The sequence below is a fragment of the Lactuca serriola genome, chromosome 5 (genome assembly GCF_051521515.1).
Source record: "Lactuca serriola cultivar US96UC23 chromosome 5, Lser_US96UC23_V15, whole genome shotgun sequence".
NCBI classification, from domain to species: domain Eukaryota; kingdom Viridiplantae; phylum Streptophyta; class Magnoliopsida; order Asterales; family Asteraceae; genus Lactuca; species Lactuca serriola.
Window position 1 is genome coordinate 236941714 of NC_136412.1, and position 14902 is coordinate 236956615.

Below are 14902 nucleotides of genomic sequence, written 5' to 3' on the forward strand. Positions count from 1 at the left end.
ATAATTCCGAAATGCTCTAGTATTTAGGGTATTTCGACAATTAGAGCTCGACAATTCTCTCTGCAAATCTTTGAGTTATAATTCCGAAATTCTCTTGTATTTAGGGTATTTCGCTAGAAATTATGTAGGTTAAGATACACTTGTTATGCTTTAAGCGTAACCTATGTTTAAGTTCATTATTGTTATTATGAATCTATAAATAAGATTTATAAGTTATTTCATGTCATAATATTGATTGATCTACTTACAGGGGGTGATATCTAGGCTAGATTTAGTGAGGTGTTTAAAGTGAGATTTCCAAATAGTATATTTTATATACCAAACGGACCCTACATCTGATATAATCTTACCTCGTTTCTCCTTATCAACTATAGATCAATATTTATTGAGATTATTGAGGAATTAATACTATCATCATTGTAGTCACAATAATTACAAAATAATGAATAAGACTTAGTGATAATTATACCACAAAATTGCAAGAATGGTCCTTGTGGTTAGGTCGAAATTGCCACTTTGGGCCAAACAGGTTTGGACTAGCATTAATGGTCCAAATGTTTTCATTTTCTTGCCACTTTAGTCCAATTTCTTTTGAATTTTTATAAAATGACTATTTTGCCCTTTATATTTATATTTTCTATTTTTTATAATTACAATAACTAAAAAGAAAAGAAAAAAGAAAAATCTATTTGTATTATCACCCCATCCCCTCTCTTTCTCTCTCCCATTAAGAAAATTGAAACACCACCAGATTCTGGCGGCTTTGCTGGTGACTGAGGTTTCTGGTAACAAGAGGATTCCTCGCCGGAGATGTTTTTTGACAGCAAACCAGAAGGGTCCGCCATTTTCGTCGGAGCACCACCATCCTGCCGCCACCTGTTGTCCGATGCAACACCTTCGCTTTAGACCTGGAAAGATGACGAAGATCTGGTCGAACTCGTCACCTCCTTTACCGTCTTGGATCAACACATCGTCGTCAACAAACACTGGTGATTGTCGATGTTGTTCATTTCGCATCCGCCGCCGCCACCACATGTAAGACACCCTAGCTCCAAAATTCGCGTTTTCAGAAATGCTAGCTTCACCTTCTTCTCTCTTCATCTATATCCTTCTATAACGATGGTACGAGCTACAAGATTCATAAATCCTAGCGCCGACGCTCCAATCGGCCGCTTAGGGTTTCCCTACTTCGTCATATCGTTTGTCTTGGTTTAGATTTGACGGTGCTAGAGTTAGGGTTCCTAAACAATGGTGGAGGTTTTTTGATCGGAAAATTGAGGGTTTTCTGATCGGAAAATCGAGGATTTTCTGATCGGAAAATTGGGGGTTTTCAGATCGTAAAATTCGGGGTCTTCATATTGGAAAATCAGAGTGTTTAGATCAGAAAATCGGGGGTGTCCATAAGGTGGTGGTGGTGTTGAACTGTGGCGGTAGTGGTTGACGGTATGGCAATAGTGATGATGACGTTGGTGGTTTCGGCAAGATGATATAGTCGCCAATGGTGGTTCATTAAGAGAAAGAGAGGGAGTTCATCAGGAGGGAGAGTGAGGTATTACCAGTGATGGTGGTGTTTACCGGGAAATCGAGGGTGGTGGTGGTGGTAACCGGTGGTGCTACTAGGGGTTACCGGTGGAGGCGATGTTGATTGGTGCTGGGCAATAGAAGGGGAAAGAGAGATGTATTTAATTTTTTATTTTTCTTGTAATTATAAAACTGTTTAAATAAATAAAAAAAACATTGAAAAGGTAAAAACCAAGGGAAAATTGTCATTATGAAAAAATTTATAGTAAATTGGACTAAAGTGGCAAGAAAATGAAAACCTTTGAACCATTAATGCTAGTCCAAACCTATTTGGTCCAAAGTGGCAATTTCGACCTAACCATAGGGACCATTCTTGCAATTTTGTCTAATTATACCTAGGTCACATCAAAGGAAAAGCTAAGGTGTTATGCAAAGTTCTGCCCAAATCACCAATCATCCACTTTTAACAAGTGAGTGCATAGTTACTTTCATTTTACACATAGATATGAAATAACTAGATGATTAAATGTTATATGTGCATATTATATGTTTTCTTAATATTTGTGCTAGATGAAATTATATAACATGATTTAATTGTATATGTATTTTGTATTTATAATATATTGGGTAGAAAAGGGTTGACGAAGATGAAATAATGATGATGAGAGGCCATGACTTTATAGTACTATTGTACTTATGAACTAGTCATCTAACAGAGCATAAATGACGACCACAAATTATTTTGGACAATATAGTGGAACACTAGCAGACTCGCAACATGTAGGTGTTAATGAACCATATGTTGATTGGATGTGTTATACCCCCCCCCCCCCCCAGTGGTTACCTTATTGATAGGAATTGTTATAGAATCCCAGAAGCATTATTGTCTACTCGTTGCTTATGATGATTCTTAGGATAGGACCCTTGAGATTAGTATTTTAGGATTAGAAAGTGATAATAACGAGAATGGGTAATTGGGTTGATTATTTGATGAAAAATATATGATTAAAAGAATTAATTATTGTGGATTTAAAACCCTATGTGCTCACCCGGCTCCCAAGTCTGACTCACTCGGTTTTCTTTGTATCACAAGTAGCGATACAAAAGCACAAGGATGATGTGTTTAAATCTGATGAGATATTTGAGATGTTTGTAGGCAATTAGTATCGATAAATGTTATAAGGCTTGTAATATATAGTTTATGCTTATATTATCTATATCGATGATGACATCCTAAGGTATTATATATTAATGTAACGCCCGCAAACTCAGGCTACACATAATAAGTGATAATTATTAAAATTAAATCCTTGATTAGGTTAATCTATAGTTGTCTGCGCTGCAAACTATATAATACAAGTTTTGTGTTAAGGAAAAATAGGAAAAATCAGTGGAATCGTCCGTAAGTCGTAAAAATAAGTGCATCAAAGCCTTTATATATATATATATATATATATATATATATATATATATATATATATATATATATATATATATATATAAAGAGAGAGAGAGAGAGAGAGAGAGAGAGAGGTTCGGGTGTTTAAAGTAAGTATTGTGTTATTGTATGCATAAATGTGGGCCAATCATTTCAAAAACTTAAATAAGGATATATAATCTTACCTATTAATTAATTATGTTAATTAAATAAAAATCTAATTAATCCCTAAAATATTGGATTGCTTTCCTTTAAATCCCTTGAAACTGTTACTGCTTCTTTATCACCGATCCATCCCTTCTTTTTCAACCTAACCGATGCCGATGATTGAAGAAGATAAGAGGCTGGAGCTTGCCCGTTCGCCAACCAACACCATCAGCCACCACTGAACACCATTAACCATCATCGTTCATCTTCAACAGGTAACATAGTTGTGTTTTTTCCCTTTATTTGGGGATCGATGTTTCTCTCTAGCGACAGTCGCTGCCTTTCTGCCAACGTCGCCCCTCCTCCAGAAAATTATTAAGTTTCTCTGCTCAATCTATGAAATCAATTTTTCTGAAACTGAAGTTGAAATCTGAAATCGATTTTCAATGCTTCGCCACTTTTTCTCAAAGAAAAAAAGTGCTTGCCCACCTAGCTTACAATGGAAAGTAGAATTCGCTTTGAATATTCAGTTCTACAAACGCCTTTATTTACTTTATTGATGGGGTTCACGTGGGATGCCTTTACAGGTGGTTTTGATTACAATCTTCTATCACTTTTAAGATTTTCAATTTTGCTCATAGAATTGTGATCAATTGGATAGAGATTTGCAATTGGAAACGGACTCACTAAACCTAGAATCCAATTCAAGGCGGATGTTGATTTCGCTTTGAAAAATCAATTAATTACAAAAAAAAATATTACAATGAATTGATTCAAATAGTACCAAAGTGTGTAGAAGCAGCAAACAAATGCGATAATTTCATTATTTAAGCTTGTTATATTTTCGTTAATGTTGTATATATCCTACAACCATAACTGGAAGTGTAATTCATATGTAATAGAAACAATTGTTGTATAAATCCTTATGATTTAAGGAAGCAAAGATGTGTTGACTTGTCAAAGATAGATGAATCCTTGAACTTGGAATCAGTGAAAAAGGCATTAGGGGTACCAGAGGAAATACACTTTGGGGCGTGTAATGGTGAGATGTATCGAGCAATGAAGGAAGACATTATGAGAAACCTTGAAGTTGGGATTCCAGTACTTTTGGAAGATGGTATTCAGATGCTTGTTTATGCTGGGGAATATGATTTTATTTGCAATTGGTTATGTAAGATACGAATTCCAATTCTGTTGGAATGGAATCACGAATTCCAGATCTGTTGGAATCACAAAAGTTGATGTTTGAAGAACAAACCACAAAATTGAAACGGACCACATTATTCTTTTAGAATGTATTAGTCATTGTTAGATTTTGATGTTTTCTTTCCCGATTTGAAATTTTTTTAGTTTTATTCTTTAACAATAAATGTAATTCTTAGCAATTGTTATCAGTATTCTATAAGAATTAATTTAATGTTTGTTTTTATTCTTCAATTGATGGTTCAAGAATTTATTATTCTCCAAGAAGTTTTTAAAGTTATTTTTAAACTGATGGTTCAAAACTATTGTTTGTCTTCAAAATATTCATTCATTCAAAACATTTATTTTGTTAGAGTAGATAATCTGACATTCTCATAGAATATCATTCTAACAGAATTATCTTAGAATTATAATCAAATTAATTAAAAAAATGAAAATTCAAAATTAAGAAAATCAAATATATCTGGAAATTCGAAACTTTTTATTAATTAAACTTGTGTTTCCTAATTAGTAAATTTTTGGTAAATTAAGAAAGTGAATGTTACCTATTTATGCATACAATAACACAATAATCACTTTCTTAATTTACCAAAAATGATTGGCCACATTTATGCATACAATAACACAATAATTACTTTGAATAGAATAAACTATGTCTATATATATATATATATATATATATATATATATATATATATATATATATATATATATATATATACAGAATGATAACATAATAATTACTAGGTGTAAGACTCATATATTACATAAATTTATTTTAAAAAAAATATAAAATTCTAAACATTTGAGAAGTTTGAATTTATAAGAAAATTAGAAAAATATTGAATTATTAAAATGAAAATATTTTTTCTCTTTTAAATTTAACAAATAATTCAGATAAATAAATAAAGAAAACTAGTAGAGTTTTAATTTTAGAAAAATTGAAATTAAAAAGAAAGCCAATTGATGAAATTGATATGTATTTATTATTATATTTATTAATTAATACATATAATTAAATATTATATGAAATTTAATAAAAATAAAACAACCACAAAATATCATTTGGAAAGTTTTTTAATTGAAAATAACCACAAAATAAATATGGTCAAATAATAAAAGTCAGACATATGGTAAAAAAAAATCAATTATTACATTAGAATTATAAATGATATTAGAAATTAAAGGAAACAAATAGACAAAATTGCAAAAATGGTCCATGTGATATGCTTTTTTTGGGTTTTAGTCCAAACCACGATTTTTTTGGATTGGTGATCTTTTTGAGCTAGTTTCGTTGCGTTTTTGGTCCCTTAAAATAGTGAAATGACTGTAATACCCTTGAGGTATTTATTTTCCATTTTTCTTTCATTTTTTTAAATCTAATACTAATTTAATTATTTTAATAATTAAAAAAATAAAAAGGGCTCTCTCTCTCTCTCTCTCTCCAGTTTTAATACCCAAAGATACAATCCACAATCATGTTCTTTAACACTCTTGTGTTCTTCAAAACTCAACTCCTCACCACCATCTCTCCTTCCAGCTTATCTTCCAATAGCTTCATTGATTTCTACAGCAACCTCAAAGCCACTTCGGGTTCATTGAAAGATTCATATATTGTTGAGATTTCAGTCATTCCACTAGCAATGTGTTCTAGGGGTCATTCTATGCCAATCATTGCAAATTCCTTATAATATGCATGCAACTTCATAAACCATAGTCTAACTAATGAACAAAGTAACATTGACGGATGATGTTTGTGTTATTGCATCTGATAAATCAAAGGAGCAACCAAAGAAGAAATCGTAAGTAAATAAGTTCAGGTACTTGGTTCAGGGGTGCTAGTGGGACTATAATGGCGACCATATAAGTACCGAATTCAATTCCAATGGTTAAATCATGAACTAGTTGAAGCCTCGTCAATGAATTGTAGCAACGAACACGATTTACTACACCCAAGAGTGAACACACACCAAAACTCATCAAACTAAGTTGAATTAGCTTTTTTGAAATCGAACTAGATAGAGATACAGGGAAATCAAGTCAGAAATCGAAAACACGTTTAGAAATTTGGCATAATAGCGGTCCAGTTCAATAGTATACCAGACCTAAAATTCAATTCCTCGAGGTGGAAAGGTGAGAAACAGACAAGAATAGCGGTCCAGCTCTTTGACTTCTACCTGCAATCAAATGAAGAAAGTGAATGGGTTTAGGATTTCCTGAAGGAAGCAACAAGGAGTATGACATGATCGAGACACATGCACCCTTCGTCTCCGTAAGGTAAAATAGATCAGACACCTGTTTCGTTCATTTTTTGATTTGCAAACTGGGATATTGATTCATCATCCAAATCGAAAGCCTTTCAATAACCTACTTACACTGCTTGATGTACCAGACTGCTTGAGACCAATAAAATGGATTTCGTTCATCTGAAATCGAAGGATCAACATATTGATTTCAGAGATCTGTTGTTGATTGATTTTCGACGGTGTTTGTTGAAATCGACACACACATACACACCTGCAAATCCAGTTGAAATCGACATACTCACACACGTTGGTTGGATGAGTAATCGAGGGAATGTTAGCTTCAGTAGTTCTTAAATTTGCATATGTAAAACGGGATGAAAGGGGGGAAATGAAAAAAAGAAGAGAACGTGAGGTGGAGAGAGAGAGAGAGAGAGAGGGTGGGCCCCTTCTTATTTTTTTATTATTAAAATAAATAAGTTAGTATTAGATTTAAAAAGAAATGAAAGAAAAATGGAAAATAAATACTTCAAGGGTATTACAGTCATTTCACTATTTGGAGGGACCAAAAACACAACGAAACTAGCTCAAAAGGACCATCAATCCAAAAAAGTCGTGGTTTTGACTAAAACCCCAAAAAAATGCATACCACAGTGACCATTTTTTCAATTTGTCAAACAAATATTTGTTATCAACCCTACCCAACCATTTCTAAATAGACTAAACTGCACAAATAGTTCCTGTGGTTTGCTCAAAATTATCACTTTGGTCCAAAAAAGTTTGGACTAGCACCAAAGGTCCAAAGTTTTCAATTTGTTGCTTGTTTGGTCCAATCTGTTTTGATTTTTTTTCAAAATGACGAATTTGCCCCTGTTAATATGATTTTCTTTTTTTTTCTTATTTTTTTTTTCTGATTTTCGGATTTATAAAATTAAAAATAAAAATAAAATAACTCTCTCTCTCTTATTTATTTTTCTGATTTTTCATATTTAAAAAAATTAAAAAAATAAATCTCTCTCTCTCTCTCTCTTCTGTATTTGAGTGTGTGTTTATTGTGTGAAAATAATTTCAGCACAATGCTCTTGAACTTGGAACCCACCTTCAATATCTCACTCGCCATAGCAGTCACTGGAGTCGGAGGAGACGAGGTCAGACCAAGATCCAGGTGCTCGATGAAGCACCTGAAAGAAGAAGGATCGTCATCGCCACCACCTCAACCACAACCACCTTCAACCCTACCTTCAGCCCTCAACGTCTCCGGCACCACTAACCTCCGTCAGGAAAATCCTTATATGAAGACGAAGGGGTCTCTCTCTTTCTATCTCTCTCTCTCTATCTCTCTCTCCCTCTCCCTCGTTAAAGCTTAGTGAACAAACCTGGGTAACGGAGAAGACGTAGGGCGGCAACCTAGGGTTTCAGACGCGTCAAGTTTCTCGTTTATCTACTTCATCTATCGCACTGGTGTTATGCTTGTCTAATGGTGGTTGTAATTTCTAGTGGGTGGAGTAGGGGATCTTGATCGAAACTTTCATCCCCAAATCAAAAATCCGACTATTATTTCTAACCTTGAAAATGAAAATAATTGTGATTTATTCCATATTTTGGGGTTTCTCCTCCTGCCTCCATGTAGGAGAATTCCAACATAATTCTTCTGAAATTTCATAGGGCAGGAGACATTAGGTTCAAAAACGATGATGGATTCTAGTGTTCAATCTTTCCGATGTTGAAACTAATCTTTCAAAAGATGAAACTGTTGTGTTTTTTGATTCCAAAGAACAAAAAATGGATGCAAGTGACTACAACATTTCATTTTTTTTATTTGTCCCACATATTCATTCAAGTTGCATAACCAGTGCTCAAATAATGGGGGTGGATAGTTCTTTTAAGGTTTTGAGAGAAAGAGAGAGGATTTTGTCTTTTTTTAATTTGTTTTTAATTTTTCTTTTACTAAGAAAAATATCTAAATAAATACAAAAAAATGATAAAACAAAAAAAACGGTAAAATCATCATTATAAAAAAGTTCAAAAAAAAAGTTCAAAACAAATTGGACCAATCTCACGACAAAATAAAAAATTTGGACTTATTAGAACAAAAATAACAGATCATTTGTGCAGTTTTGTCTTCTAAATAGCAACAAAATTTGGACTCAATATTACATACGTATCGCCAAAAAATATATATTTTTATTAAAATTAGAATTCTATTTGGCACTCGAATTTCATTCACAATGAAGGAGAAGTACAAGGCGTTAACGGAGAAGAAGAAGCTCCATTGTTACTGTTCGTATCACTGCCAGAAGTCCCCAGCGACCGAACATCTTTCAGGCACACAGAAACCGCCTCCGCCGGCAGCTTCTTCATAGGCGTTAACGGCGGTGTAATCACCACCTTCGAAGATATTTCCTCTCTCTCGTCATCGCCGGAAGACTCTTCCGTTCCCAACCGAGAAGGTGACGAGTCCGGCGTCTCAAAGGGAGTATCATCATCTTCCATCATTTTCCCGCTTCTACTTTCACCATCAAAAACTGGATTTGAAATGTAAACTAATGGAGGCCCATTTCGGATTTCCATCTTATCTTGGCGTTGGGCTCCGCCAGAATCTTGATTTTCCGGTGAGTTGGTCTGAGTGGGTTGCTTTTCTATGTCGTAGCTGGCATCCGCAGGGTAAAGGAAGCTATCAAGGGTTGAATGAGAATGAGAATGAGCATGAGAATGTATAGATGGGTTGTCGCCGGTGGTGGTGGCATTGGGAGTTGTAAATTGACGGCGGCGGTTGCGGCGGCGTTGGAGGAAAGGCGAACAGTAGAGCTCAGCTAAGAGAAGCAAAATCAAGCCCAAAACCATGGCGAGACTGACCACTAGAACCAGAGTTAACAAGATTATGAGATTTGAAGTACCCTTCATCTCTCTCTTACTGTGTGATTTGAAGTTTGAAGTGAAAGAAATGAAGAATGTGATACTTCTGCAATTATACAAATAAATGGCAGATCACTTCAGGCCAATTCTTTTGGCGGGAAAAAGGGGGCCATTTTGATTGGCTAAACAGTGGGTGGGAGGCATTCCAAAGAGTTGTCAACATTTGTTCTAAAACGGGTATTAATTTATTGAGGTTCGTTACATAAAAAGAAATGTTTGTAAGCGATAAGATATTTTGGTGTTTAATGGATAACCAAATTATTTGACGACATTTATATGGACTTGTGGATTTTAACTAGATTAAAGATGTTGTGTAAATGAATTTATTGGAAGCTTTTATCATTTACATATTTAAACGTGAGGAAATTACATGTAAGATAGTTTCCTTGTAAAATTAACTCTTTTATTCTATAAAATGACAAGAGTTTGATTGTGTTTGACAAAACTAACTAGTAATTGAAAACTATAGTTTTTGTTTGTTATATTAGTATTTGATAAAAATAATTAGAAGTTTTTAAAATATATAAGATTATATAAAATGACAATTATATAAAAAGATAAATATATAAATATGATTTTTAGACGATTATGGAACTTGATTTTAAAAACTCAATAATTATTTCTTAAATGCTACATGAGGTAGATTTTATTTAAACTAAGGTGTTGTTTGTTTTTTGTAAAAAACATCTTCAAAACTCTTATTGTTGGGCGGCGCATTACACGCGCACCACTTTTAATCTCGCTAACTGTTTGTTTTTTGGTAGTCTTCAAGGTAAAAAAACATTTCTGCGTGTTCTGTTTGGCTCAACACTTGTATTGTCTTTTCCAACATCTTCTTCTTTTTTTCTTGCTAAATTCTTGATTATATGTTGCTAAAATCTTATTTTCTATTTCTTCGTCTTTTTTTTTGTTTGTTTATTCTTGTTGAATTCTTTTTTTTCAATTTATATTGAATAATAATAATTTCTTGATGAAATATCATTATTTTTTGCTAAAATATCTTTATTTTTTGTTGAAATATCATTATTTTTTGTTGAAATATTATAATTTTTTGCTGAAATGTCATAAATTATTAATTTTTCAGTCTTAAAAAACTATTTCGGTTTATAAAACCAGTTTATTTTAATTTTTTATTATCCGCAGCAGCATGCAAATGTTAAAAAAATAAACATACTTCTTATTACAGTTTGCAACCGTTTAGTCCACCTCTTCTATTATAAAGGTGGTCCGCAGACTTCATGAATTTTTTCTTCAGAAAAACAAACACCTAAAAGTTAAAGGGTTATACTGCCAAACGACGTTTTTATTGTTTAAATCAATTATAGCATTTTTTTTTGGATAACATCAAAAGATATTATGTTATTTGTGTCCACTAAAATTGTTATGTTTTCTGATTTTCATTAACTTAACTAGTTATTAGACTCATATATTACATTGGTTAATTTAAAAAAAAAGTTAAATATAAAGGTCAAAATATTTGAAAACTTTGAATTTATAAAAAAATAAGTAAAATAATGATTTATTATAATGGAAATATTTTTTATCTTTTAAATTAAAAAAATTTAAATAACGAAAAAAAAAAACTTTAATTTTGGGAATTTTAAAATTAAAATGTAAGTTTATTAGTGAAATTAATATACATTTATTACTATATTTATTGCAATTATTACATTAAAATATTATATGGAATTTAATAAAATAGAAAAAATTATAAAATGACATATGGAAAAAAATTAATTAAAATAACCATAAAATGACATTTGACAAATTGAATGTGAATGTAACAAATAACAAAAAAAATATTCATTTAATATAGAGGATGTTTTGCATCTTGACAAGGCAAAAAAAAAATCAAACAAAACAGTTGCATAGCTTACGTGGTAATGTAAACATTTATTTAAATTATAGAGCTTATATGGAACAACAATTACACTTTTTGGATATTCATGGTATTCAGCAATTATAGTTTTTTGTAAATAGGCAATGTCATTTAACCATTTTGATTCCACGTAGGCTACACAACCGTTTTTTCTTGCATTGTACAACTGTGAATATATATTAAACTATTTATTATTTAAAATTGGAAAATATAATGGTTTTAATGGACACAAAAATAATATAAAATATTTTTTTAAGCATTGGAGATTTGGAGGATAATATAATTGATTTTCTAAGCCTTTTCTTATTATTTTTGTATAACTTTTAACAATAATGACCTGAACATTATAGAAAAACCAACTAAAAATCTAAAAGTAAAAAATCAACTAATAGAAAATATAGTAAGAATAACGTCCAATGTCATGTGTTAGATATGCAGGCATTAATTTGTAAAAAATAATGCCACCCAATCAAAATGTTGACATGTCAACAAATGCTAACTGGCTACCTGTATGCCACGTCACTCATAGCTGCAAGTGTAGTGAAATGAGAGTATGATGAATTAAAAATCAAAGTACACGTCGCTATAACAATTCCTAAATAAGTTGCTATTTCAGTGGGTGAGTAACTAGTGTTCATTATTTCCCTACAACAATAGCTTAGCATTTGATGTGCGAAATTAACAAAAAGTAATCCATAGTTTTCAATTTTCAAAGAGTAAATTACACGAATGGTCCCTATGGTTTAGGGTAATTTGCACGTTTGGTTTCTAACTTATTTTTTTTAACTCGGAAGGTCCCTACAGTTTGTTTTTGTTACGCATTTGGTCCCTGTCTTGCCTAAAAATACTATTTTGCCTTTGATTTTTTAATTTATTTAAATAAACACACATCAACCCCACCACTTCACCTTACCTTACCTACGACATCATTTTTTCTCTATTTAAATAATAGTTTTTTTTAGGTAAAACATGGACCAAGTTCGTAACAAAAAACAAATAGTAAGGACCAAGCGTGTAACAAAAACAAACATTAAAGACTTTCCGAGTTAAAAAATAAGATAGAGACCAAACTTGCAAATTACCCTAAACCATAGGGACTATTTGTGTAATTTACTCTTTTTCAAATGCTAAAATTACTGGTTGTAATTTGTAGCTTACCCCAATCTTATGAGCTTTGAGTCGTGGTGAGTGATTGAGTGAGCCATGCAGAGGATATGGTTTATCACTCAAATACCGGTGTTCAATATTTTAGTTCAACCATACGAATAATCAAGTGTTATAAAAAACAAAATACACTTTGTTTTCAACCTAGCAGTTGATGTGCAAAATAAACACTCGGAGTTCAATAACTAAGAGTTCTAAAAAGCGCGTGTAAATAACATGACAAATCTATAAACCTAAGGTGTCGGAAAGTGTATTCTCTACCATAAACATCTCAAGAAATGAACAATAAAATTAAAGAAGATATTGTTGTCATCAAGGAATCGACCATGATGAACAAACCGCCCAAGAATGGTGTTTTGAGGAAGAATACCGCTGCGGTAAAGGATGGTTGTGACTGATGCCGCCGGTTCTTCCGCCATCATCACCACCAGCCTCACTAGCGATTGCACCACCAAAGCAGTTATCGACTGGCCACCACAAGATATCTAACAAATTATTCAAAAATCAGAACCATTATATGATTTAATTGACAAACAAAATTGCAAATTATTTTAAGCTTACCATGTTCAATGATGGAGCAAAAAAAATAAGATTGAAGTTTGTTTCTTCTTGTTTACTCTATTTTTATGTCGTGGTTTTAGAGGAGGGAAGGTTGGTGGAGTAGTTGAGTTTGTAAATAAATATATACCACCAGAACTTCAAAGTTCAAACCAAAGAGTACTATTCATGGGTCAATAAGGAAATATTGACGTCATATATGTAAACTTAATGTTACATGTTGACACATTAAACTTTAGGGGTGCACACCGACTAAACTAGGGAAAATATCATATTGACATTTTTTATTATTTTTATTTTTATTATTATTATTATTATTATTATTATTATTATTATTTTTGCTTTTCAGTGTCATGAACTTTGTTTTAACCTATTGTTTTCAACCTTAACCCATTATAGCATGTTGTAATGTCACCTAAGAACATACTTAATACACTTGGATCCTACATGTAAACTAGTCAAGATGAAATTTCCGAAAAAAAGTCAAACCACTAACTTTCTTTACTTACAAGTCAAAATTAACACCAAAATGTTAATCAAGCATTTCCATCATCTTCTCAACACCATCAATTTCTACATCAAAACCTTCATTCGTTATTAGATTCCATATATTTGAAGCTTCAACCAAATTATTACTGACGTCACAAAGCTTACGATGACGATGAGTAGGGGCAAAAGATGAAAGCATAGACGACGATGAATAGGAACAAACGGGTAAAACCCATAAATCAAGTGTTTGAAACTCAACAATCACCTAAGGCTGTTTGGAACCCAAAAATCATAGCAAAAATCAAATGTTTGAAACCCAAAAATCGCCTAAGGTTGTTTGATCCTTATTTGCAGGAAACAGAAGGTTTGTGGTGAAAACCCAGAACATACAACAATGGTTTTTGGAGAAAAACCTAGATCTAAAACGTTAGTGTGCTAGAAAAAAATTGAAGGTTACATTCCTCTTCCTCTTCTTATCGATTTCCACCTCACCATTATTACTCTCAGCTTTTTTGCCCCAATTTACACCTCCCAATTCCCCCCGATTTGAGCGAGCTCTATTATAACCAACAAAATTCTCTTTTGATACAGAAAAAAGTAAGTATCCTTGGGACAGTATAGTGTGCATTGCATGCCAGAACTCCTAAAGAAATTAATACATAAAAAGGAATAGCTTTCATCGTATTCATCATCAACAGCTCATTTGAAGAAAGAAGGCATGAAGAACAATATGGGTACAGATGCAAAAACTGAAACAAATTCATCAGTTGTCTCTTCTGTAACAGTTTTAGGGGCCAAAGAGACTATCATACAACTATATCCTTAGATGATGATATGCGCAAGAGGAAGGAGATTGGCGATGTGGGTTTGCAAACATAAACTAGCAACATTCATTAAATTAGGTACGTGTATAACAATAAAGTTGTGAGAAAATGATACATCGCTGCAGCTAGAGCGAGTTTCAGGTCGAAAATGATCTCTAAATCGTTGGGTCTCAAATACCATCTTTTCATTCTGTCACCATCTAAATCGTTCTTTGTAACAAAATCCAGAAGTGAATCGAACCCAGAAAAACGATTAGAAACAAGATGAAGAATAAGAAATAGATGATATTATCCATTTGTTTTTCAACCCCATTTCTTTTTGAATGTGTGTCTGTAGAGTTTTGAATCACTTTCGTATCGTGACCAGGGAAGATGACGACGCCATAGATGTAATATGAGTTTCAAGCATACGTCACCACATTTTACTAGGTTACCCGACAACACCTTTTAAACGGTAAACTCAAACTTTATTCCCTTAACGTTAAAAAAAAATAATTAAGTGGTCTTTTAAAACACAAGT

General features: G+C 32.5%; 1 protein-coding gene and 1 long non-coding RNA gene across 2 annotated transcripts; both read right to left on the reverse strand.

Annotated features, from left to right (window-relative positions):
- Positions 1–8775: 8775 nt before the first annotated feature.
- LOC145050290 (uncharacterized) lies at positions 8776–9396 on the reverse strand. The gene has a single exon (XM_078998566.1). It carries the CDS (start codon positions 9394–9396, stop codon positions 8776–8778), a length of 621 nt encoding a protein of 206 aa, XP_078854692.1.
- Positions 9397–12593: 3197 nt separating this feature from the next.
- Positions 12594–13173, reverse strand: LOC145051499 (uncharacterized). The gene is made up of 2 exons (XR_013683658.1): positions 13073–13173; positions 12594–12996 (listed from the first exon to the last, which is right to left on the reverse strand). It is a non-coding gene; the product is annotated as an uncharacterized LOC145051499 (long non-coding RNA).
- Positions 13174–14902: the final 1729 nt, after the last annotated feature.